This window comes from Natator depressus, chromosome 1 (assembly GCF_965152275.1).
Source record: "Natator depressus isolate rNatDep1 chromosome 1, rNatDep2.hap1, whole genome shotgun sequence".
Lineage (NCBI taxonomy): Eukaryota > Metazoa > Chordata > Testudines > Cheloniidae > Natator > Natator depressus.
This window is the reverse complement of record NC_134234.1, coordinates 22,832,923-22,856,070: the sequence shown is the minus strand read 5'-3', so window position 1 is coordinate 22,856,070 and position 23,148 is coordinate 22,832,923. Positions and strand designations below refer to the sequence as shown.

Sequence of the window (23,148 nt, the reverse complement as noted above, 5' to 3'; positions counted from 1 at the left end):
CATGCATGCTGGTCTATGGATTAAATACAAAACCACCCACACCTTGTTTACCGTTAAACCAACATGCCACATTGCTTACACTGTGTTGGTTACGTAGCATTGCATACAGATGGAATATGGAGACCAAGGCCAGGTCTACAGTAGGAGCACTTTGCCAGTGTAGCTATACCACTATATTATACCAGCAAATCACTCCTAGTAGGTATAATTTATTCCAGCCCCCAAGCAAGATAAAAAGCGTAATTTTCTTAGTATAACTCCATCTACCTTATGTAGTTCTGCTGGCACAGCTATATCTGGGAAGAGGGTGGATCCCTGCCACTCTTCACTGACAGAGCTATGCCAGGAAGAGTATTGATTGACAGACTGAGCCCCCCTCTGCCGCCTCTTGCACACTATTCTTCGTACAGGGACTGGACTAAAGCCTGATCTACAGACAGTTTTTGTATTGATTTAGCTATCAGAAATGTGATTTTCTACCCAAACTGCTATATCAGTATAACCCCTAGCATGGACAGTTATAGTGGTATGAAAGTTGCCTTGGAGTGGTGTAGTTTCCCCTTCCCTTACAGGAATATACCAGTATAACTGCATCCACCTTAAAGGGAGGTGCACTGCTTTTTAACTAGCCTAGTGTACGTAAAGCAGTACAATGTGTGCGTCTCCAAGCCCTTAGATTGCCACAAAGGAAATGAAGAGTTACAAAGAAAGGGCATTGTCACGCGTAGGAAGTATACAGGAAAAAAGCACAACTAATGAGGTGGAGGAATAGCTATCCAAAAGTTTAGGAATTAAAGGAACATTATCTGCTGAAAAAGCATGTTTCCCACCTCAAACATTAAGAGTTTTAAAACTCAAATGTAGTTTTAAAATTAGTCTCCTTTTCATTTTTAATGCTCGTAGACTAAGGTCAGAAGGGACTATCATAATCATCTTGTCTGACCTCCTGCACATTGAACACTACAGAATCTCACCCACCCACTCCTGTGATAGACCGCTAACCTCACTACCCTTTACGCTGTTTACTTTCTGCATTGCTGTTTCCTTGGACAATGGAAATAAACTAGTCACTTCTCCCTAGTAGGCTTGAAGCAGTCCCCCAATCTTGCATTTGTAAAACTTTGATTTATTGGGATCTCTCACCCTGCAGTCCCTTTGAGTGTATATGCACACACAAGAATCTCATTTAGCCAATAAAACCTAGAACTCCTCTTTGATACAGAGCTTTACAACCATAGATTGCAAATCATTTTCCAAAAGCAAATATCTTTTTACAGACAGAGAAACATAGGCAATTAAACAGCTCAGCCATGATTTTCAGAAGTGACTAGTGATCTTTGAATGCCTTGCTTTTTCATACCCAGTAAAGCAGAATGATATTCAGGAGGTGCAGAGTAGCTGTCCTCTTAAAAGCACCTCCCAATCTCTAAGGTGTTAAGAATAACACCCAGGTGAGGAAGGGAAGTACTATTAGCCCCATTTTATAGATAGAGCACAGACAGATTAAGTGCTTTTCCAAGGTCACTACAAAGTCTACAAAAACAGAGAGTTGAACCAGGTCTTCCAAATCCCAGGCTAATACTCCAACCACTGGACTATCCTCCTTCTCACTGACATTTGAGCCACTGTCTCACTTAGAAAAACAAGACAAAGACTAGACTTTAAACAATCTTAAAAAGTGAACTTTAAAATCCCAAATGGCATTTTTTTGTTTTTAGGCATGAGCAATTTACTGCAAAGTATCTTCTACCCAACATATTATGCAACTCACTGATTTCTAGCCAGTCTCTCCATCTGTAAAATAGGGATAATTCTTCCCTGCCTCACAGCTGCACTAAAAGGACTAGATACTACCATGCTCCAGCAGCACTACTTACTTAAGAGATTAAGGAAAAAGTGAAATATTACCGCAAATAGGTTAGGGCCCTGGTTTCCTGACCTTCTAAGCCTTGTGGTTTCCATTAAAGTCTGAGATTTATTTGTTTGAGGAATGGCGAAGAAACTAAAAAGTTAAGAGAAATGTGCAGAAATCAAAAGAATGAAGTTTTCAAATCAAACTGGATCACCTGAGACTGAATTCAATCCATAGTTTAAAATGAAAGCAAACTGGTTAACAAAATAAGAATTTAGGGGTGAGGAACTAGATAATTTGAGAGCAGTGTATAATGCAGCTATAACACTCCCACATTTCTGTGTGTATGTATGTATGTATAAAGAAGAGCTGGTTTAGTAAAAGGGAAAGATTCCTCTTTTCAAACACTTTTAGGATCAGAGAATATTGTTTGTAGCGTATGGAACGGTACTGAGACATTAAGCATGAAACAGATGTTAAAATTCCCTCTAACAAAAGGCTGTGAAAAGGCACTGATTTAGTTCAAATCCCTGAGACTGGGAATACATAAGGGAAGGAAAAATTTACCAGAAACAATAGGAGGTGCCTTTGTTTTTCCTTGGAATAGAATCACAGCAAAGTACAAAGGAGACTAGAATGTCAAACAGATGTTAACTGGTTGTCAGGGCAGCTTCATGTAGAGCAAGGCCAACACAAGACTGTTACTGACTGCATCTGATAAGCTTATTTAATCAAGCCTAAGAGAACCAAGACCCTTTAAACTACTGTTGAAAGATAGTGCTGCAACCCCCACTATCTATTATATACTAGTGAAAAAGAAACTCTGAATACTAAGAAGTATTAGACTTTCCCCCCTCGATAGCAGATCATGCATCATAACAAACAAAAAGTAAACCCCTCAGGCTAAGTAAGAACCCACCAAGAGCCTCCACTATAAATAGCCTCTGCTGCCCAAACCTTCCTCCCTCTTTCTCCCCACTAACAAGTCCTTTGCTTGGCATTACAGAATATTAATTTGGGCCCCTGAATTGGCCTGTGATGGCCATTTTAAAAGACAGATTGAAGTGGAGTGGAGAAAATGAGGCCCAAAGGCTTGCCCCACCCATCCACTCACAAGTGGGAGGAAGCACATAACCCTTGGGATCGAGCCCTGCAAGGACAAGGGAAAATGAAGTTATGCCAGTTTACACCAGCTGGGGATCCAACCCTTAGACTGTTATGCTGAGTGAAATATAAGAAGTGATTGCGTCTTACATCTAGTTCCAAGATATTAGTAATGTAAAACTGTGATTTAGCCTGATAGCATTTCTTAAGAATAAGACGAACAGGGTTCAATTTGGTTTCTTTACCATTAAACAAAATGCTGTAAATACTTCATAAAATTTGTACAAATATGGTGTACAGCCATTTTAAAATGGGACGTAATTACAAATGGATACAATTGCACTTATAAAGATGTAGATACAACATTGACTTCTTGACGTTCAATAATTTTAGCTAGAAAAAACACAAAGATGAGCAGTTGTTTTCAGGTTTTTAATTTTAAATAAGTTCCAATGGTACTATAAAATCCATGTGGTCTGCTTAGACTTTGATTACTGCACCAACTTTCTTTAGTGGGGTGATTTACTGTATCTTTAAGACATGACTATAGTCGGAGAGCACTTCAAAAGACATGACTGAAGTTTATGTTTTCCAGAAGAAAGGATTCTGAGCCAGTCGTCTCTGGAAGTTCTCATACCTAGAAGAGACAAAAGTTTGTACCAATTAAAATGGCTTCCCAATGATGCAACTCAAGAATTACAACTTCAATTTTCCAAACCATTACTGAAGAACTAGCCCAGATCACAGATTAAGTCATCTGTACAGAGGCAAGATTTAAGTATTACCCCCACACACAGCATGGAAAACTGTTTAAATATATCTTTCCCCTGCATGGTCTTTTCAAACCCTGTTTTCCCACTCATGCTTCAGGCACTTTGATACTGAGAGGTATATTCCATTAGGTCATTATCTTTACGGTGTAGCTGATTAAAATTTAACAAAAACTAAAATATTTCATGGATTACATACTAAACTACATTATAAGAACATTATTCAGGTTGCAAAGTCAAGCACTCAAAAGTCAGAAAACGCCCATTTAAGGTTGCCCATATACCCTTAATTCTGTCCCCTTTGATTCCATCTTGTGAAATAAATGAGGCTCTTGATCTTGTGGAAAATATCGTATCTGATTATGTAATCGAAGACTAATGCATATGCGACATGTTCCCTTATAATGCATACGAAGAGCACCAGATAAGTAGTTTGCCATTTTTTCTGTGTATGCTGAAATGACAGTAGTTTAAACCCCAACATTTATGTTTTACGAATATAAGTACATTTCACAAAAATCCAGTGCTGAATTTAAAGAAATAAAAATAATGGGTTTTTAGATGCTAACATTCCCTACAGTGTGCTAATGCTTAGTGAAATTAACTATTCACAGACCATCCTACTTCCTCTATTGCTGCCATCTTGGACAAAGAGCATAAGTGATGAAAACAAGAATTTTTATAATCAAAGTTAATAATCTAACAGGTTCCAAAAACAGGGCAGAATATGAGACTTGTGAGACCTTTTCAACAAATATACTACAGGCTTTGATCCTGCAGAAGCCAAAAACAAGCTTCAAAATCCTCACTTCTACACAAGCTGTCCACACTTCACAGATCACATTGATGAAATAGTCAATGGCCACAGGAAAGAAATACTGTCATCTCTGGAAAGACCTGATACAACTTCAAATGAGAGCAGAGTGTGAAGCTCTTCAAACTCTTGCTCCAGCTGGGTCAAACTACTGGTACCCTATATGGCTGTGATCAGATTACTAGATCAATTAGAACTTTTGTCAGCTAAGGAGATTGCTTGATCCTATCTTGCTTTGGCCCACTTCAGTTTTTCTATTTCTAATTTTTTTTTAATGTATTGGTATAGCCCCTGCAGACCTCCAGAGTGCCTCTCCTGGCCTCACCGTTCATGTTCCTCGGATGGCCTGGTGCAAAGCGATGGGTGCATCCCTGCCTCCATGGCTTTTCAACAGATTCAGTGAGGCATTTATGTACTGAACAATGTCTCGTCAGGAACCTAACTTATTTAACCAAAGGCCAAAGGACACCTAAGCAAGTCTTCACACCAGAATCCCAGCAGGGTCACAGAGTGTAGTTCCCCAGTGAAATGGATCTCCTGCCGCTCTCTGGAAAAGTCCTTTTGCTGATACTGGGCATCCCTAGCGGTTTTGCCATTCAACTGTCACAGAGAAGCTGGCCCTTATCAAAATTGTATCAGGACTTGACCAGACACTATCCTGACTATTTGTTTAACTCCTTTCCCCTACCCTTCGTTTTTCTTTCAGGGATCTTGCCTGCTTTTACGTTTGTACAGTGCCTAGCACATTCTCGGTGCTATCAGAATCAAAGGATAAGAATGGACCAGCTATTTTCAGAATAAATCTTAGGATTACAAATTCCAAGCCCAAAGGAATTTCACTAACTACAGTAGAACCTCAGAATTACAAAAACCTCGGGAATGGAGGTTGTTCATAACTCTAAAATGTTCATAACTCTGAACAAAACATTATGGTTGTTTTTTCAAAAGTTTACAACTGAACATTGACTTAATACAGCTTTGAAACTTTACTATGCAGAAGAAAAATGCTGCTTTTAACCATCTTAATTTAAATGAAAGTTTCCTTACCTTGTCAAATCATCATCTTTTTAAAAAAAAAAAGAAAAAAAAAGGAAAGTTTTTTTAAGTGGTTTATGTTTAAACACAGTACTGTACTGCATTTGCTTTCTTTGGGGGGGGGGGGGCAGGGGGGAGGGAGGGCTTCTGCAGCTGCCTGATTGCATACTTCCAGTTCCAAATTAGGTGTCTGGTTGACCAGTCAGTTCATCAAACTCTGGTGCTCGTAACTCTGAGGTGCTACTGTATATTAAAAGTCCGTCCCCCCACATTTCCCAATCTACGCTGGCTAGGAACCGTTACCCAAACCAGTCTGAGGCATAATTTTTAACTAATTAGGCTGAACTCATTTAACGCTCTTTGCCCTGCCCACACTAGATGGTCAAACCATGTTCAGGCAGTCTGAATCATTTTTAAGTAGTGTTTTAAAACTTGGTCTAGGTCAACATCCTTTGAATACATGTACCCTGGGCTAAGAGGTGATGACTTTGTGGGGAAAGGACTAGGAGTGTTCATACAATGTTGTTAACTAAGTGCTCCTGAGAACTTAGCAGACATTGATTGTAGCCCAAGAGACGGCAGTGTGTTCTGCTTTCCCATGGTCAGTACCATTACAAGGAGCAAAGGCGGCTTCCGGAATCAGCCACGTACTGCAGGTAGGGGTTAAACTGCCTGGTAGCAAACAAGAGTGAGATAGGTACAGCATTTTAATGATCCAAGATTAGTATTTAAAAAGAGGCTATGTAGAACAGAATACAAGAAGCTACTATAGTGTAGCAAAGTCAAAAGGAGAACTTTTAGTTAAGTATTTTCAAAGTAAGATTTCTGCATGGCATGAAAGTTAATTCAGTGCTATGAAACCCACAGTTTTGGTGCCTAGAAATAAGCTTATTGCTTGAGATGTTTTCCTTTACCATTTCAGAACCACATTTGCAGGGATGAAAGCTTCAGAGGGATTCGGTGTCATCTGGGCCTGCGTGACAGCAAACGATGAGGCAAAGTTATAGAAGCTATCCAGCATCTTCTGAGTGAACTGAAATACCAAAAAGCACACATTGTAAATCAAATCCATATTTAGCACTTTGATCATGCTTTTCATATCTAAAGCACAATTCAAATGATTAGCTAATCTTCAAGCCTCATGCTGGGTGGATTAAATCTTTCTTTTACAGATGGGGGAAAGGAAGGCAGAGAGGTTAAGTAAAAAGGAAGTCTGTGTTAGAGAGGATTAGATCTAGAATTCCTAGCTTCCAGTCCTGCCCTCAGACACTGCCTCTCTAAAGAGATTCTCTCAGAAACTTAAAAATATTTTGATTTTTATTCAGTTATTCTTTTCAAAAGATTAGTTTCCTGGAGCAAGTTTCTGAAGGAAAGCCTTAAACGACCTCAAGATAAACAAAAATAAAATTTGTAAAGTCTTATGGGACTAATGGATGATGTAGTGTTAAGACTTGGGCCTTGTCCTACAAACTAGACTAGCAAGTTAGTGGCAGCCTACCAATAGCACCTGCTGTTGATGATTTTGCCTACAAGTACTTCATTTTTTGTATTTGCTCACTTAGTGGTAATTCCATGTAAGAAGACGTTACTTACCTGTAACCAGAGGTTCTTCAAGATGTGTGGTCCTTATATGTATTTCATCGTGGATTATGTATGTTCACCATGCGCCTGGAATTGGAGAATTTGAAAGTAGCATTTGTTGGTCTGAGCATGCACCCTGGCTCACCTTATGCTTCTGATCAAGGCAATAAAGGGTGGGGTGGTCCAACTGCCACATCACTTCCTTCTCCACCACAAATCAGATACGATCCAAAGTACAGGGAAAAGAGAAGGGGTAATGGAAAACTATATAGGGACCACAAATCTCAAAGAATCTCCAGTTACATGTAAGTAACCTCCTCTTCGCTGAGTGATGGTCCCTATGGTATTCCACTGTGGGTGACTGACAAGCAGTACCTAAGTAAGAGGAGCTGCAAGGATGAGGATGGTAGGGTCGAATGGAGAACTGCCGTACCAAATGAGGCATCAGCGGCCGAATCTTGTACCAGAATGCAACATCTTGCAAACATGTGGATGGAGCTCCATGTGGCCGCTTTACAGATGTCTAGGAGGGGTACATCCTGAAGAGACGCTACAGTCGTGGCTTGATCTCTCATGGAGTGGGGAGGTTTGAGAGCTGATAGAGTAGAATGCAATCAGATATCCATTTGGAAACTCTGGATGAAGATGGTATAACCTCTGACTCTCTCCACTACAGCGACAAACAGCCTCAAAGACTTTCTGAATGGTTTTGTTCTCTGCAGGTAAAAGGCCAAGGCTCATGAAACATCTAAGGAGTGGAGCCTATGCTCTTTTTTAACATACGTGTGTGGTTTCAGGAATGGATTGGTGAAGGTGAAATTCCAAACCACTTTGGGGATAAATTTGGGATGTAGGTATAAAAGAAACTTTGTCTTTGTGAAATACAATGTATGGAGGGTCTGCCATCATTGCACCAAGTTCATTAACCCTCCTTGCCAATGGGTACAAGAAAGACGAGCATCATGGAAAGGAGGGACATGGAGCAAGTCACTAAGGATTCAAAGGGGCAGGGGAGCCTGTGTCAGAACTGAAAGAACAAGATTCAAGTCCCACGGGGTATTATCTTTTGAGAGGGTGGGAAAGTTCTTATTGGGACTTTGCAGAATCGAGTGGTTAGCAGGTGTGCGAAAATAGAGTAGCCTTCCACAGGGGGACGGAATGCACAGATAGCTGCCAAGTGGACTCACAGGGAACTGAGGAATAGGTTTGATGTCTTTAAAGACAGGATATAGTTGAGGATGAGTGGGATACCTGTAGCTTCTGGTAGAACGCTTTTCTGCTGTGTCCAGGATGAGACGCATTTCCATTTAGATTGGTAATGTTTCCTAGTTGAGTCCTTTCTGCTATTAGAAAGGATGTCTTACACGGCCGAGAAGCACACCCATTCTAGGGCTGACAAACATCTAAAATACCACGCCCTGAGGTGAAGTGGTAGTGGATTGGGATGCCTGATCCTGCCATTGCACTGGGTTAGGAGCTCAGGGAAGATTGGGAAGGTAATCAGAGGATGAGATGACAGGCATAGGAGGCTTTGGGGAACCAAAACTGTCTGGGCCAGAAAGGCGCTATCAGGATAACTGTCACTCTATCCTGTCTGATCTTGCATAACACTTGTGACAGAATCAGTAGCGGAGGGAAGGTATAGTTGAACTGTTATGACCAGGGAAAAAGGAGAGGGAGCAGTAAGCTAGGACTCTCCTGGAGCAATATGTGGCACACTTGTTGTTGGCCTGGAAAGTGAACAGATCCCTGGTTGGGGTTCCCCATCATGTGAAAATGTCATGAAGCTCTCACTTGTGGTCAATCGTGAAGCGTCTGCAAGCATATTCTGCGTCCCCAGAAGGTAGGCTGCAAATAGGGTGATCTGATTGCTGATGCACCAGTTCCAGAGATTGACTGCTTCTGCACTCAGAGAGGCAGATCTCGCTCCCCCTTGTATGTTGATGTAGAAAACCATCATAGTGTTTTGGTGAGAGTTGATGAAAGGAAGAAGGAACTCGCATGCCTTCAATAGTACTTGTAATTTCAGGACATTGATGTGCATTCTGGACTCCTGAGATGTCCATGTTCCCTGTGCCATGTGGTTGCCCACATGGGCTCCCCAACTTAGTAGGGACGCATCTGTAATAATGGCCTTGTCCAGGAAGGAGGGGAGAAAGGGGACCCCTAAGCATACCAAGGAGGGACAACGGTACCTTAGTGGGAACTTTCAGTATGAGGTTCATAGAATAGCGGCTTGGGGCGTAAACTGACTGTAGCCATGCCTGAAGGCAACTACGGTTTTGTCTTACAAATGGAGTGACACATGTGGGGGGGGGGGGGGAATACCAAAGCCACCACTTCATCCAGCGATGGTGATGGCAGTCTGGCTGGTTCAGGTGGAACTGCCAGAACCAGAGTGTAATACCCTGCCTCCTCTATTGAATCTGGGGATAAATTTGAGGTTCTCTCGTAGGGGAGGCAAGTGATGACACTCTAGTGGATCGTATAGATCCCAAAGGAGGCTACAATATGGCCAGTAGGTGAGGTGGACAGGTGGTGGCATCGGGTACCAGTGACACTGAGTCAGGTGAGGTGGTGGTTGGTCCTAGGGTCATGTGGGCCTTGTAGAGAATGGCAGTACAGGAAAATCGGTTCCTCCAATGGTTCCAAGTTTCCTGAGAAGGAAAGAGTTGACTCGGGTTCTGATGGTGGTACCATCGGTGCTGACTGAGAGGTGTACATTTTGTATAAGTGCAAATGATAAATTCCGTCCCACCGACAGGTCTCTCGGAGATGATATAAGCTCCCTAAAAATGGAGAATCCCAATGGAAGGGGGGATTCTGGATCCGGGACAGCAAAAACGTCCTATGGTGCAACCATGGATCCAGATCTCCTCAGTGTAAGAGGGACTCCTACTGGGCCATTGGTGGTGGCGATGATGATGGTATCCGGACATAAGACAACCTCATGAGCCGGGCCGGTGGGTTTGCTTCTAGGCAGATCTGATATCTTTGGAAGGGATTTAGATGAAGATTTAGTCCCATGCTTCCTAATCTCCCAACTAGGCCCCGCTGTGGGGTCGGATCCTCCAGCACTGAAGTCACACTCTGCAGCAGGAGGTGCCTTCCTTGCAGATTCAGGCCCGGGTACTGGGCGGGTTGGGGGTAGGATGTCCCCAGCCTGGGTCCGATTGAGGCCTCATGGTCAATTCCATGAGGTACTTACAGAGGCAAAGTGCCTGTCCTTCTCAGGTACAGCTGGTGAAAGATTGACAAATACTGTACTGAGCCACAGCGTGGGCCTCTCCGAGACAGTAGAGGCAGCATTGATGGTCATCGCTGACTGAGAAGGATCGTGGGCCGAAGGTGCAGAGTTTGAAGCCCGGAGTACTGGGCATAAGTCTGGCACTCGAATGGGATACAGGAAAGGATGGGGCTGAGGACGCTAAAGATTCTGACTCTGACCATGCAGTGGTGAGTAGGGACTAAGGAGGTGATCAGTCTGCCTTGCCCTTTATCACCTCAGTCAGAAGCATGAGGCAAGCCAGGGTGAATGCGCAGACCAACGGACACTACCTTCAAATTCTCCAACTACAGGCACACAGGGTGTATGTGTAATCCACAGTGGAATACAATAGGGACTATCTCTTGAAGAAGAACAATTCAAGTTCAATGCTAAATAATTCAACTTAATTTTAGTTTGGTATAAATGAAGATTAAATATAAAATGGATTAAATATAAAATTAAAAACTATGTTTCCAATCATATTTTTTTTCTTTTTCTTTTTTTTTTTTTTAAAATACAGGCCAGTTGCAACTGTTCCTTTTGCAAACTTGTCCTTAACTAGTACAGGCAGTCCTCGACTTCACAGCATTCAACTTACAATGTTTCTGAATTGACACCCTGATTCGACTTACGACAATTGGTTTTGACTTTACGATGCTCGGTCCCGCAATGGAGTGTATTGCGGTTCCAAGTTACAACATTTAGACTTACGATGCAATTTTCAGGAACCAATTGCGTCGTAAATCCGAGGACTGCCTGTAATTCATCCTAGTCATAATCTCTAGCATTGGAGCAGCCTTACTCCTGAGAAACAGTATGAGCCTTTGCCAGTCTAGCTGTGCCAGCAGAGCCACCTAGTGGAGATATAGTGGGGGATGACAGGAGCTCTGACAGGTTTCAGAGTAACAGCCGTGTTAGTCTGTATTCGCAAAAAGAAAAGGAGTACTTGTGGCACCTTAGAGACTAACCAATTTATTTGAGCATAAGCTTTCGTGAGCTACAGCTCAATAAATTGGTTAGTCTCTAAGGTGCCACAAGTACTCCTTTTCTTTTTCGGAGTTCTGACAGCATAGTTAAAACACCTCCATGAACAACATTCATAGAATCATAGAATATCAGGGTTGGAAGGGACCCCAGAAGGTCATCTAGTCCAACCCCCTGCTCGAAGCAGGACCAATTCCCAGTTAAATCATCCCAGCCAGGGCTTTGTCAAGCCTGACCTTAAAAACCTCTAAGGAAGGAGATTCTACCACCTCCCTAGGTAACGCATTCCAGTGTTTCACCACCCTCTTAGTGAAAAAGTTTTTCCTAATATCCAACCTAAACCGCCCCCACTGCAACTTGAGACCATTACTCCTTGTTCTGTCATCTGCTACCATTGAGAACAGTCTAGAGCCATCCTCTTTGGAACCCCCATTCAGGTAGTTGAAAGCAGCTATCAAATCCCCCCTCATTCTTCTCTTCTGCAGACTAAACAATCCCAGCTCCCTCAGCCTCTCCTCATAAGTCATGTGCTCTAGACCCCTAATCATTTTTGTTGCCCTTCGCTGGACTCTCTCCAATTTATCCACATCCTTCTTGTAGTGTGGGGCCCAAAACTGGACACAGTACTCCAGATGAGGCCTCACCAGTGTCGAATAGAGGGGAACGATCACGTCCCTCGATCTGCTCGCTATGCCCCTACTTATACATCCCAAAATGCCCTTGGCCTTCTTGGCAACAAGGGCACACTGTTGACTCATATCCAGCTTCTCGTCCACTGTCACCCCTAGGTCCTTTTCCGCAGAACTGCTGCCTAGCCATTCGGTCCCTAGTCTGTAGCGGTGCATTGGATTCTTCCATCCTAAGTGCAGGACCCTGCACTTATCCTTATTGAACCTCATCAGATTTCTTTTGGCCCAATCCTCCAATTTGTCTAGGTCCTTCTGTATCCTATCCCTCCCCTCCAGCGTATCTACCACTCCTCCCAGTTTAGTATCATCTGCAAATTTGCTGAGAGTGCAATCCACACCATCCTCCAGATCATTTATGAAGATATTGAACAAAACCGGCCCCAGGACCGACCCTGGGGCACTCCACTTGACACCGGCTGCCAACTAGACATGGAGCCATTGATCACTACCCGTTGAGCCCGACAATCTAGCCAGCTTTCTACCCACCTTATAGTGCATTCATCTAGCCCATACTTCCTTAACTTGCTGACAAGAATACTGTGGGAGACAGTGTCAAAAGCTTTGCTAAAGTCAAGAAACAATACATCCACTGCTTTCCCTTCATCCACAGAACCAGTAATCTCATCATAAAAGGCGATTAGATTAGTCAGGCATGACCTTCCCTTGGTGAATCCATGCTGACTGTTCCTGATCACTTTCCTCTCATGTAAGTGCTTCAGGATTGATTCTTTGAGGACCTGCTCCATGATTTTTCCAGGGACTGAGGTGAGGCTGACTGGCCTGTAGTTCCCAGGATCCTCCTTCTTCCCTTTTTTAAAGATTGGCACTACATTAGCCTTTTTCCAGTCATCCGGGACTTCCCCCGTTCGCCACGAGTTTTCAAAGATAATGGCCAAGGGCTCTGCAATCACAGCCGCCAATTCCTTCAGCACTCTCGGATGTAACTCGTCCGGCCCCATGGACTTGTGCACGTCCAGCTTTTCTAAATAGTCCCTAACCACCTCTATCTCCACAGAGGGCTGGCCATCTCTTCCCCATTCTGTGATGCCCAGCGCAGCAGTCTGGGAGCTGACCTTGTTAGTGAAAACAGAGGCAAAAAAAGCATTGAGTACATTAGCTTTTTCCACATCCTCTGTCACTAGGTTGCCTCCCTCATTCAGTAAGGGGCCCACACCTTCCTTGGCTTTCTTCTTGTTGCCAACATACCTGAAGAAACCCTTCTTGTTACTCTTGACATCTCTTGCTAGCTGCAGCTCCAGGTGCGATTTGGCCCTCCTGATATCTTTCCTACATGCCCGAGCAATATTTTTATACTCTTCCCTGGTCATATGTCCAACCTTCCACTTCTTGTAAGCTTCTTTTTTATGTTTAAGATCCGCTAGGATTTCACCATTAAGCCAAGCTGGTCGCTTGCCATGTTTACTATTCTTTCGACTCATCGGGATGGTTTGTCCCTGTAACCTCAACAGGGATTCCTTGAAATACAGCCAGCTCTCCTGGACTCCCTTCCCCTTCATGATAGTCCCCCAGGGGATCCTACCCATCCGTTCCCTGAGGGAGTCGAAGTCTGCTTTCCTGAAGTCCAGGGTCCGTATCCTGCTGCTTACCTTTCTTCCCTGCGTCAGGATCCTGAACTCAACCAACTCATGGTCATGGTCACTGCCTCCCAGATTCCCATCCACTTTTGCTTCCCCCACTAATTCTACCCGGTTTGTGAGCAGCAGGTCAAGAAAAGCGCCCCCCCTAGTTGGCTCCCCTAGCACTTGCGCCAGAAAATTGTCCCCTACGCTTTCCAAAAACTTCCTGGATTGTCTATGCACCGCTGTATTGCTCTCCCAGCAGATATCAGGAAAATTAAAGTCACCCATGAGAATCAGGGCATGCGATCTAGTAGCTTCCGTGAGTTGCCGGAAGAAAGCCTCATCCACCTCATCCCCCTGGTCCGGTGGTCTATAGCAGACTCCCACCACTACATCACTCTTGTTGCACACACTTCTAAACTTAATCCAGAGAGACTCAGGTTTTTCCACAGTTTCGTACCGGAGCTCTGAGCAGTCATACTGCTCCCTTACATACAGTGCTACTCCCCCACCTTTTCTGCCCTGCCTGTCCTTCCTGAACAGTTTATAACCATCCATGACTGTACTCCAGTCATGTGAGCTATCCCACATTAACTAAGCCAACAGAAGTACTCTGCCGTCAACATAGCTGGATCTGAATGGGAGTCGGGGGGGGGGCGGGGGGAGAAGAGGGAGGAGGATAAAGCATTGCTTGTTGCCTAGAGGGTGTGATTTTTTTTTCACCGCCATACTTCTAGCCGACACAGCTATGTTGGCGAAACTTCGTAGCGCAGACTAAGTCTGAAGCACATTTTTACATTTTTTATAACAATATATTAATTGAACTTGGAATATACTTGTAAAAAGTAACTTGCAAATATCAAATGCCTCTCCCTTAACTGTAACTACCAACAAAAGACATTAGCTGCTTTGTCAATTATCCCACAAGGTACATTATCTTAGTGGTGCAACAAACAGTAATGGAAGATTTGATGCTTCAGAGAAATATTGTTCAGAAACCATCCCGTTTTTCTCCTCTCCCACCCCATGCATGCTTAGTATATTTACATAAAAACTGCATTTGTTTAGGTGTGTTAGTTACGCCTGTTGAGTACTCCTCACTTGAAAGGCACTCTAAAGTCCCTCACACCCGCACAGTTAGTTGTGATGACAGACTGGATTATAGCTTTATTTGGAGGAAGCAGCAGCAGACATGCCAAACCCACCCAAAAAAAAAAAAAGCAGAAACTGAGCTTGTTTTTCGCTTAATAGGCTGTTGAGTTGCTTGTTGGCTCGTTTTTGGCTTGTCGGTTCTTTTTTTTTTTTTTTTTTTAAATATCGGCTCCCGGGAAGCAGGGGTAAGGGGGGGGTGAGAGAGTCAGGCGTGCACAGCGGGCCCACCACAGTCCCAGACTGCACACCTGGGGGATCTAGTCACATAGTGTGTTGGACTTCTTAGGGATTCGCTTGTTTTGGCTTTGTTTTGAAGTGGGATTAAGCCTGATTTTTGGCTTATTGTGAAAGTCGGGGTGCTTATTTACATGAAAGTTGGCAACTGTGAGCAGCAGTGAACAGTGTGATTAACGCTGCTGATAAGTTAGGTTTCTCAAAGTGCTCCATTACAGCTCTTTAGGAGTAACTGATCCTATCACACTACAACTATTAATCAGCAGCAGCGAAGTTGATCATAAATGACTGAAAAGTTTCTGCAGAACTGAAGCAACAATTTATTGTCTGGATCAAGAAGCTAAAGCAGGGTCTGTCCCGAGCAGCTGCCACTGGCATAATTTCCCATGGTTCTGCACACTCCTCCCCTTTCTCTGTTCAACTGCCCAGGTGAACATCAAAAACCCATTTACCTTCCCCTCTGTCTGAGATGAGCCTGGGGAGGTGGGACATGCTTAAGTCTAGGCCCAAAATATGGCAGTCCTCAGTGTGCAGGGCAGTCTCCCTCAAGAAGAGAGGGGCTTTCAAAGGTACCTTTTCACTGAATGGTCAGGAGACTGGGAGGAGAAAATGGGCCAGGGTACCGCTCAGAGGTGCTGGAGCAGGAAGAAAGGGTGATCGTGGCAAAGGGAATATGTATCCAGTTGAGCATGGAGTATATCAGGGTCCCTGCACCAGCAGCAAAGCTGTGCATCAACATATCACAACAGCAAGAAGCAGGAGGATCCAGCTAGCTAAGGCAGCAGCACAAGCCTGCTGATGGAGATATCACAATATCTGCCTCAAGCCCAGTCCAACTGCTTTGGCCATTCCCATGGTTCCCCAAGCAAGAGCCCTGAGCTTCAATGTGCAGCATAGTCTTGGATCAAGAGTAAGTTTCTTCAGAGTATATTGGTGAAAGATTTGGAGCTGCTCTGTAATAATTTATAAATAAATGTTGGTTATTGGAATATTTATTATATGACTACATTGGTTTAGACCAACAAGAGTGTCTGGAAAAACAGGCAGGAAAGAAAATGGCTCAAGATAAGCCATTCCTCAGCAAATACGTGAACTGTTAAAGTACAATGCTAGAACCACTGGCTCGTTATCCTGCAGTACCTACAGGACTGGTTTTAAACAGGAGAGTCAAACCTTGGGAACACAGAAGAACAAAAAAACAAAAAAAACAAAAAACCCCACACCTATAACAGAGTTTAAAAGGGACTCTTTTCTCAGAAGAGAAGCAATAGGTGTTCAGGGAAACCAGACTGAGATTTGATTTACACTGAAACGTACTATCGGCATACCTACTTTAGTCAGGAGTGTGAAAAAAATACCCCCCTGAACATAGTTATGCCAGCAAAATTCCCATGCAAATGTGGTGATGTCAATGGAAGAGTGACTCTGTCAACACAGCGTATTGTTTGGGAAGGTGGTGTGCCTATAATGACGCAAAAACTCCTTCTGTTGGTGTAGGCTACACCAGGGGGCTATGGCACCATAGTCTTTCTAGTGAGAAACGGCCTGGGACCTAGTGGGGGTGCCTGAAGATCTTAGATCTACCTAGGTTATGTCAGGGGACAGTAAGGGAAGGTCTACACTTAAAATGCTGCATCAGTGCAGTTTCACCAATGCAGCTGCGCCATTGTAGTGCTTAAGTGAAGACGCTCCTACACGGAGATGGGAGAGCTTCTCCCGTTGGCACAGTTAATCCACCTCCTTGAAAGATGGTAGCTATGTCAATGGCAGAACCTCTCCCATCAACATAGCACTGTCTACACAGGGGGATTAGGTCGGTATAACTATGTCACTCAGTGGTGTGGTTTTTCACACCCCTGAGCAATGTAGTTTTACGATATAGGTCCTGTAGTGTAGACCTGCCCTAAGACTCTAGACACACATTCATGTAGACGGTTCAAATCTTTTTTCCCCCCTCTAGTGCTTTGTGCCTACTACTAAACAAAATAATACTTTTGTTTTAAGAAAACTGTCTGATCACTGTACACAACTGGTCACAGACTCCCAAGGGAAGAACCGCAGGTTCCCAAACTCAGTCAGTCCTGTAGGGTAAGCATAGTTGACACACACAGTACTGTAACTCAGTGCCTGGTGTAAAAGTGGGGAAATTGCAAACTTTTGCCCTGAAATTGGTAAAGGCACGAGGCCTAAAGCAAGTGAAGTTGGAGACACCAGGAAGGGGACAGAGGTGCAGCTAGCCCTGTTACTCTGTGACAGAAGACTTACCTTCCTATTTGACCTAGTATTCCACCCCAAGTGTTTCCCATCCCCCAAGTCTAGGCACTTTAAGTTCCCGCACCAGTTAGGAGCCTAGAGTCCTACTTTAGCTATCTTCTTCATGCACCAAAACCTCAGTTTCAGCTCCTGTGATGGAAAGGCTTAAAACGTTCTTTTAAAGAAAGTTTACTTGAATTATAAATCATGTACATAGAACTACTTGACTGAAGAGGGAAATATATCAGCATTTTACACAAGTGTAAGTATGCAGACTATGTCAATGAAAAAAAAACACCCCAAAAACGCACACAATTTCTATATTTTCCAAAGGGAAAAAATCTCATCTGAAGTATTCTGCTGAATGAATAGACTACCAGATCATGGTTAGCTTGATAACATACAATTGGGGGTTGTAGTTTTGGAACTACTGTACTTGTAACAATTTTTCACACCTGCTTTAACAGAGAGCTTGATTCTTAACTGGCTCTTACGCTATTGGACTAGATTGATAACTGGTATATTTCCGATATGGGAAATGTAAGAAAGAGTGACTCCACTGCAGACCCCAGAATTTGGCCTGACCATTAGAAAGAAATATGTTTCTCAGCCACCCTGATGAGCCTGTGTTGACTGAAATTGCCTGGCAGTTTTACAAGATCAGTGTTAATTGTAGAAGCTCATCCAGAGACAAAGAGATTGTTCTAAAAGTAACAAGATAACAGCTGTCCTTTATGGCTGGTACAACTTTGTTTTCCTGAACTCTGGAATAAGAGGTGTGAACCCCCCATTCTTGCATGCTTATCTTGTTTGTTTCCTTTTAGATACAATAAGTGGGATGAATAGACTTATTGAAGTCTGCAATGTCCCACTGATTTTAGACTGGTTATGTTAAAGGATGGGTAGGTGATTAAAATGCAGATGTGACAGGATATATGCTGGAGTGTGATTGTATGTATCTATGATTGAATGAGGAATGAAAAATTAAAGGTTGAGGTGCCAGTCTTAAAATAAGATCGTCTGGCTGAAGAAAGCAGTGGACGAAATAGCCCGATAACCCTGAGGGCATACTTGCCCCAAAGACAGGGGGGCCAAAGAGCCGAGAAACAAGATAACATACTGTCACTTCATCCTTGCTGTGCCATCTGCATGATTGACTATCACCTCAAACATGAGAACAGTGATTGATTATCACTTCAAACATGAGAAGAGCATGATTAGGCAAACCCTATAAACTTGTATGAGGAGAAATCCCTATAAGAACAAACCCTAAGACTGAGGACTTTGGGTCTGATTCTGCAAACCAACCTCCAGGAGCATCTGACGCGCATCTGACAAGGCCCTGCTCCACCCTCGCGTCCAGGCCACCTGGCCAGTGACTTGGCACAAGCAACTCCTAGGCTGGTAACTATAACAACTCTACAGAACTTGTGTGTGAGTGTGAGTGAATGAGATGTTACAGCTATAACTGACTGCTTACTCCGATTCTTTCTGTATTCACAATGAACGTGGCATTTTGCTTTATCCCCTTTAATAAGATCCTGCTGGTTTTTATTTTATTGGTATAACAACGCTAATGAGCAAAAGACTGCTAGAAACAATGGTTTCAAATTACCTGAGTGAACGAGTCTACCGATGATACAGCAGCACTTGCTACAGGAGTCTGCTGGGCCAAATGTTCAAGCAATTCCACTGAGATCCCAATCTGGGCTACAGATGGAGTCTGAGGGATGTTCATTGCTCCAAAGGGGTGTTGGCTGCCTTTCCCTGAAACAAACAGCACAAGCAGCAGAAATGTCAAACTTGGCATCAGTACAACTATTATATTAAGTTGAAGTAACCAAGATTTCTTGTGTGAGGTTTCTTGTTACTTGCCAAGCAGAGGTCTGTCTACATACAGAATTATGAAAAAAATGTCTACAGTTCATATACTAAGTGTGTGAAAAAATGCAATGGATAATTTTAAAATACAAAAATATCTTTAATCTTGCTAATAACTAGGAAGAGAGAGACAATCCTAACAGAACCTTACAGGGAAGGAGTTTTGTAAGGAAGAGTTAATCAGTTTTTCTTAAATCCCCTAAGACGTAAACTAACCTCCCCATTGAACCAGTTGGGTTGTATATTTGTATGCAAGATTCAGAAGCATTTGAACCTCTTGCTATTACTGACTTTTCCAGTACAACAGGGAGTATGATCATTTTTTTAAAAAGCTCAGGAGTATGATTTTATAGTACTACTCTATCCTTTAATATCCACAGAAATGTTTACAGAAAAACTCAGAACCAACAAGTACTGAGGCACAGTCCTTTGGTTCATTCATTCAAAGTAAAAATATGACAATATTCATGCCTTGGATCACACAGCTATTATGCAGCATTTATTTTTAGCAGCCCCCATCATGGCCTCTGGATGCTGAATGAATTTTTAAATGAACGTAAATAAACCACCACTTTGTACAGCACCTAGTAGCAAATAAAAAGTAAGTGAATGCTTGTGAGGGTTGGTATAATGCTCCAGTGGTTCATACTGCACTAAGCAAATAGGCAGCTGTTTCTGAGGTTTGAGTGATCTTCAAGGCTATCCCATGTAGCATGCACTGCAGTAATCCAATCTCAGCATTATAAAGCCACCAATGACTGTAACAAGGTCCACATCAGAAAGAAATGGTTGCAAAATAAAGAGGCCCTGTTGGTCACAAAAGCCATTGGAGAATCCATTAACAATCCGGCTGAAAATAGCAAACCTTTTGTGCAGGCATCATCCCAGACCTCCAGCATCACTTCTGACTCTTCTAAGCTGAGCTTTAATCAGCTCTAAACCCAAGTCTCACGGGCTCACCAAAAATAAACACAATCATCTAGATTCACTGAAATCTGTCACTCCCTCCTGTTCAATGTGTATGGGAAGCCCAGAGAATGCCTGTAATGCCATTAGATGTGAATAAGACACACAGCTGCACATAAGTTCTAGTGAATGTTGTAGAAAAACATCCTCCCAATAAAGAAGCAACTGCTCAGTACCACCCTCTGGATCATCTTAGCAGAGAAGAGCAGAGCCATTTAAGAGCTATGCCATAGTCCACATGCCAATAAGTGGTATCACAAGCTGCTGACTGGGCTAAATGAAAACTACACCACCACGTGACCTGGCTCAATTGCTAAAATCTCAGCCAGTGAGACTAGCATAAGTCTCTGCCCTACCCCAGCTCAAAGGAATCAAGGAAATCTGAAGATTCCAGAAGACAGTTAATTCTTCAGCAAAGGCCTAAATCAGGGGTTGGCAACCTTTCAGAAGTGGTGTACCAAGTCTTCATTTATTCACTCTAATTTAAGGTTTCATGTGCCAGTAATACATTTTAACGTTTTTAGAAGGTCTCTTTCTATAAGTCTTTAATATATAACTAAACTATTGTTGTATGTAAAGTAAATAAGGTTTTTAAAATGCTTAAGAAGCTTCATTAAAAATTAAATTAAAATGCAGAGCCCTCCGGACTGGTGGCCAGAACCCAGGAGCGTGAGTGCCACTGAAAATCAGCTCGCGTGCCGGCTTTGGGATGCATGCCATAGATTGCCTACCCCGGGCCTAAAACATTAGTATGTAGGAAGCAGGTACCATGTCCTTCCTAGCATAGTTTATGTAGAAACTCAATTAAGAGTGTTAATTTTCCATGTAGCACTGCAATCTGCAATGAAGTAAGTCTAGCAGTTACATTATCTGCCACCTTTACTGTATACTAGATCTAGATTTGTTTTGCCAAATAGTAGCTACTGAGCTCAAGAAGAGATGGTCCGACTCACAAGAGATCTTAGTTTAACCCAATCCAAACATCCCACATAAAAATGTCTCCGCACCAAAGAAGGCAGCTGCCAGAGCCCTCTCACTACCTCCTGGTGGTCTAACCCACCCACATGCTGTTCCCTTCCTCTTCCCCAGTTGCCTCAAGTATCACCTCCTCAACCGAGATCTGTTTGACACATACACGCACACCTTCAGAGCTCATACAGTGTTAGTGTTGAACACAGCACAGAACAGATACTCAAGATTTGTCCACTTGTGAGGATAAAATAAAGTTATCCTCTTCTGCATGTGGATTATATTCGGCCATCACAAGCCCTATAAAATAATACATCTGTTTTCAGTGCCTAACTCTTCTATTCACAACGTATAAATCATAAATTTCAAGGAACATGCAGTATTTCAAAATACTTCAAGATACAGACTAAATATTTTTGCATTCACAATTTTGCCTTCGGAAGCAATGCTGCAAAAGATCCCAGCATTTCAGGAAAAGAGCAAGCAGGGATAGTCTCTTCACACTGATCTCCCACTTCTCTTCCTTTATCCAACTATTTGCCACAGTACTCAGCTATTTCAGAGCACCTTCAGGCTTTGAAATTAGTTTGGGTTTATTCTCTAGCCATTTCCTTTAATCAAACACAGACATGGTTTTACACCACAAGTTTTGAGATGGGGAGACTAAAGACTGATGTAAACCATCACAGCACCAGATAGGAAAAATCTAGAGGGAGCAAAATGGTGACTTATACCTCTAAATATTACCCCCCACTTGTCATCTCAGGTCTACAATCAGACTGTCAGCTCTTTGCTGCCAAGAGCATGTTTTTCCTCTTGCACACCAAAGTGCCTAGCACATTTAGGCACAGTAAAAAAAAATAAATAAATAAAAGCAAGCTTCCCCACTTCATGAGGGAAGCATCTTTATACTCTCTTTCCTGGTGAGAGTCAAATGTAATTGGTCTAAGTTAGTCACGGCTTAAAGGAGATTTGGAAGCTGGCACACAAAGTGCGCAGACAGCTACAAGCAGTTGCACTTGCCATGGTGTTACCAAGTGCTTCTGCTCTCAAGATCTGGTGGCTGGCTACAACTGCTGTGAGAGGTAGCATCTTCCATCAGGGCCATTTTGTTCTCATTTAAGTTTACTGCTTTTGGTCTTCACCTTTTCCTTATGGCATCCCTACCTGATTAAAAAAGGCCACCAAAACAGCATGGCAAAGACAATCTTGATGGCTTGCTAGACAAGCTCCTGTCCTCTGGACCCATGCCTAGCAGGAAAGGAAACATTCAGACCTCAGCATTTTTATGCCAAGAAGTTCTAGATGATGACATATCACTGGAACCCAGTATGAGTACCCAGAAGAATCATTTCAAAGATTCTGAACTCAGTTAGGGACGTAGTCAAAATTGATCTGGTCCCAGTTTTGATACTGGAGAATAAGCAAATCCTAAAAAGGGATCACAGTATCAAGAGGAAAAAGTCAAATGCTGCAATAAGCTTGAAAGCAGAGGACACTATCTGAAGATTTAAGTGATAAGACCCAGCATCAGTTCAATTAGGCATGACAAGGATATTTAAGCACCTAATGCAAAGCTAAGGGCACTTAACTCTACTGGGTGCTTATTGTACCAGAGCCTTTGTTACTAAAAGCACTTAAAACAGTAGCTTTGATCAGAAAGAGAGTAAAATTTGCATCTCTTACTACAAAGATCAGCTCCCTGTGTATTTCTATCCTATCTGCTCACTTTTCCCATAAATGTACATTTATTTTCTTTTTACTCCTGTTTGTGCTGCAGAGGCAATAAAGCTTTGGGAGTGTGAGGAAGTTTCTAGTCTGGCAGTTAAATCACTCCCCGCTGCAGAATCCTTATTACTGGTGAAGATGCAGGATCCAAAAAGAGCAACAGATTGACTGTCAAATCCCTGGATGAGTTTACAGGGTTGGTAGCAACCAAAACTTATCTGAACTGAGTCGGTGAAACACAAAGAACCCCTAAGATGACATTGTTTTTACTTTGTTCAGAGTATACCA

The 23,148-nt window shown here is 42.8% G+C and overlaps 1 protein-coding gene across 2 annotated transcripts in view; it reads right to left on the bottom strand.

Annotated features, from left to right (window-relative positions):
- Positions 1–3,374: 3,374 nt before the first annotated feature.
- The window catches only part of HIKESHI (heat shock protein nuclear import factor hikeshi), a 29,003-nt gene continuing 9,229 nt past the window's right edge, over positions 3,375–23,148 (bottom strand). For both annotated transcript variants that reach the window (XM_074956245.1, XM_074956251.1), the window contains exons 3-5: positions 18,932–19,083; positions 6,490–6,608; positions 3,375–3,593 (exon numbers count right to left, since the gene is read on the bottom strand). In XM_074956245.1, coding sequence (XP_074812346.1) covers positions 3,539–3,593; positions 6,490–6,608; positions 18,932–19,083 — 326 coding nt within the window. In that variant the 3' untranslated portion in view covers positions 3,375–3,538. The remainder of the gene's footprint in view (positions 3,594–6,489; positions 6,609–18,931; positions 19,084–23,148) is intronic.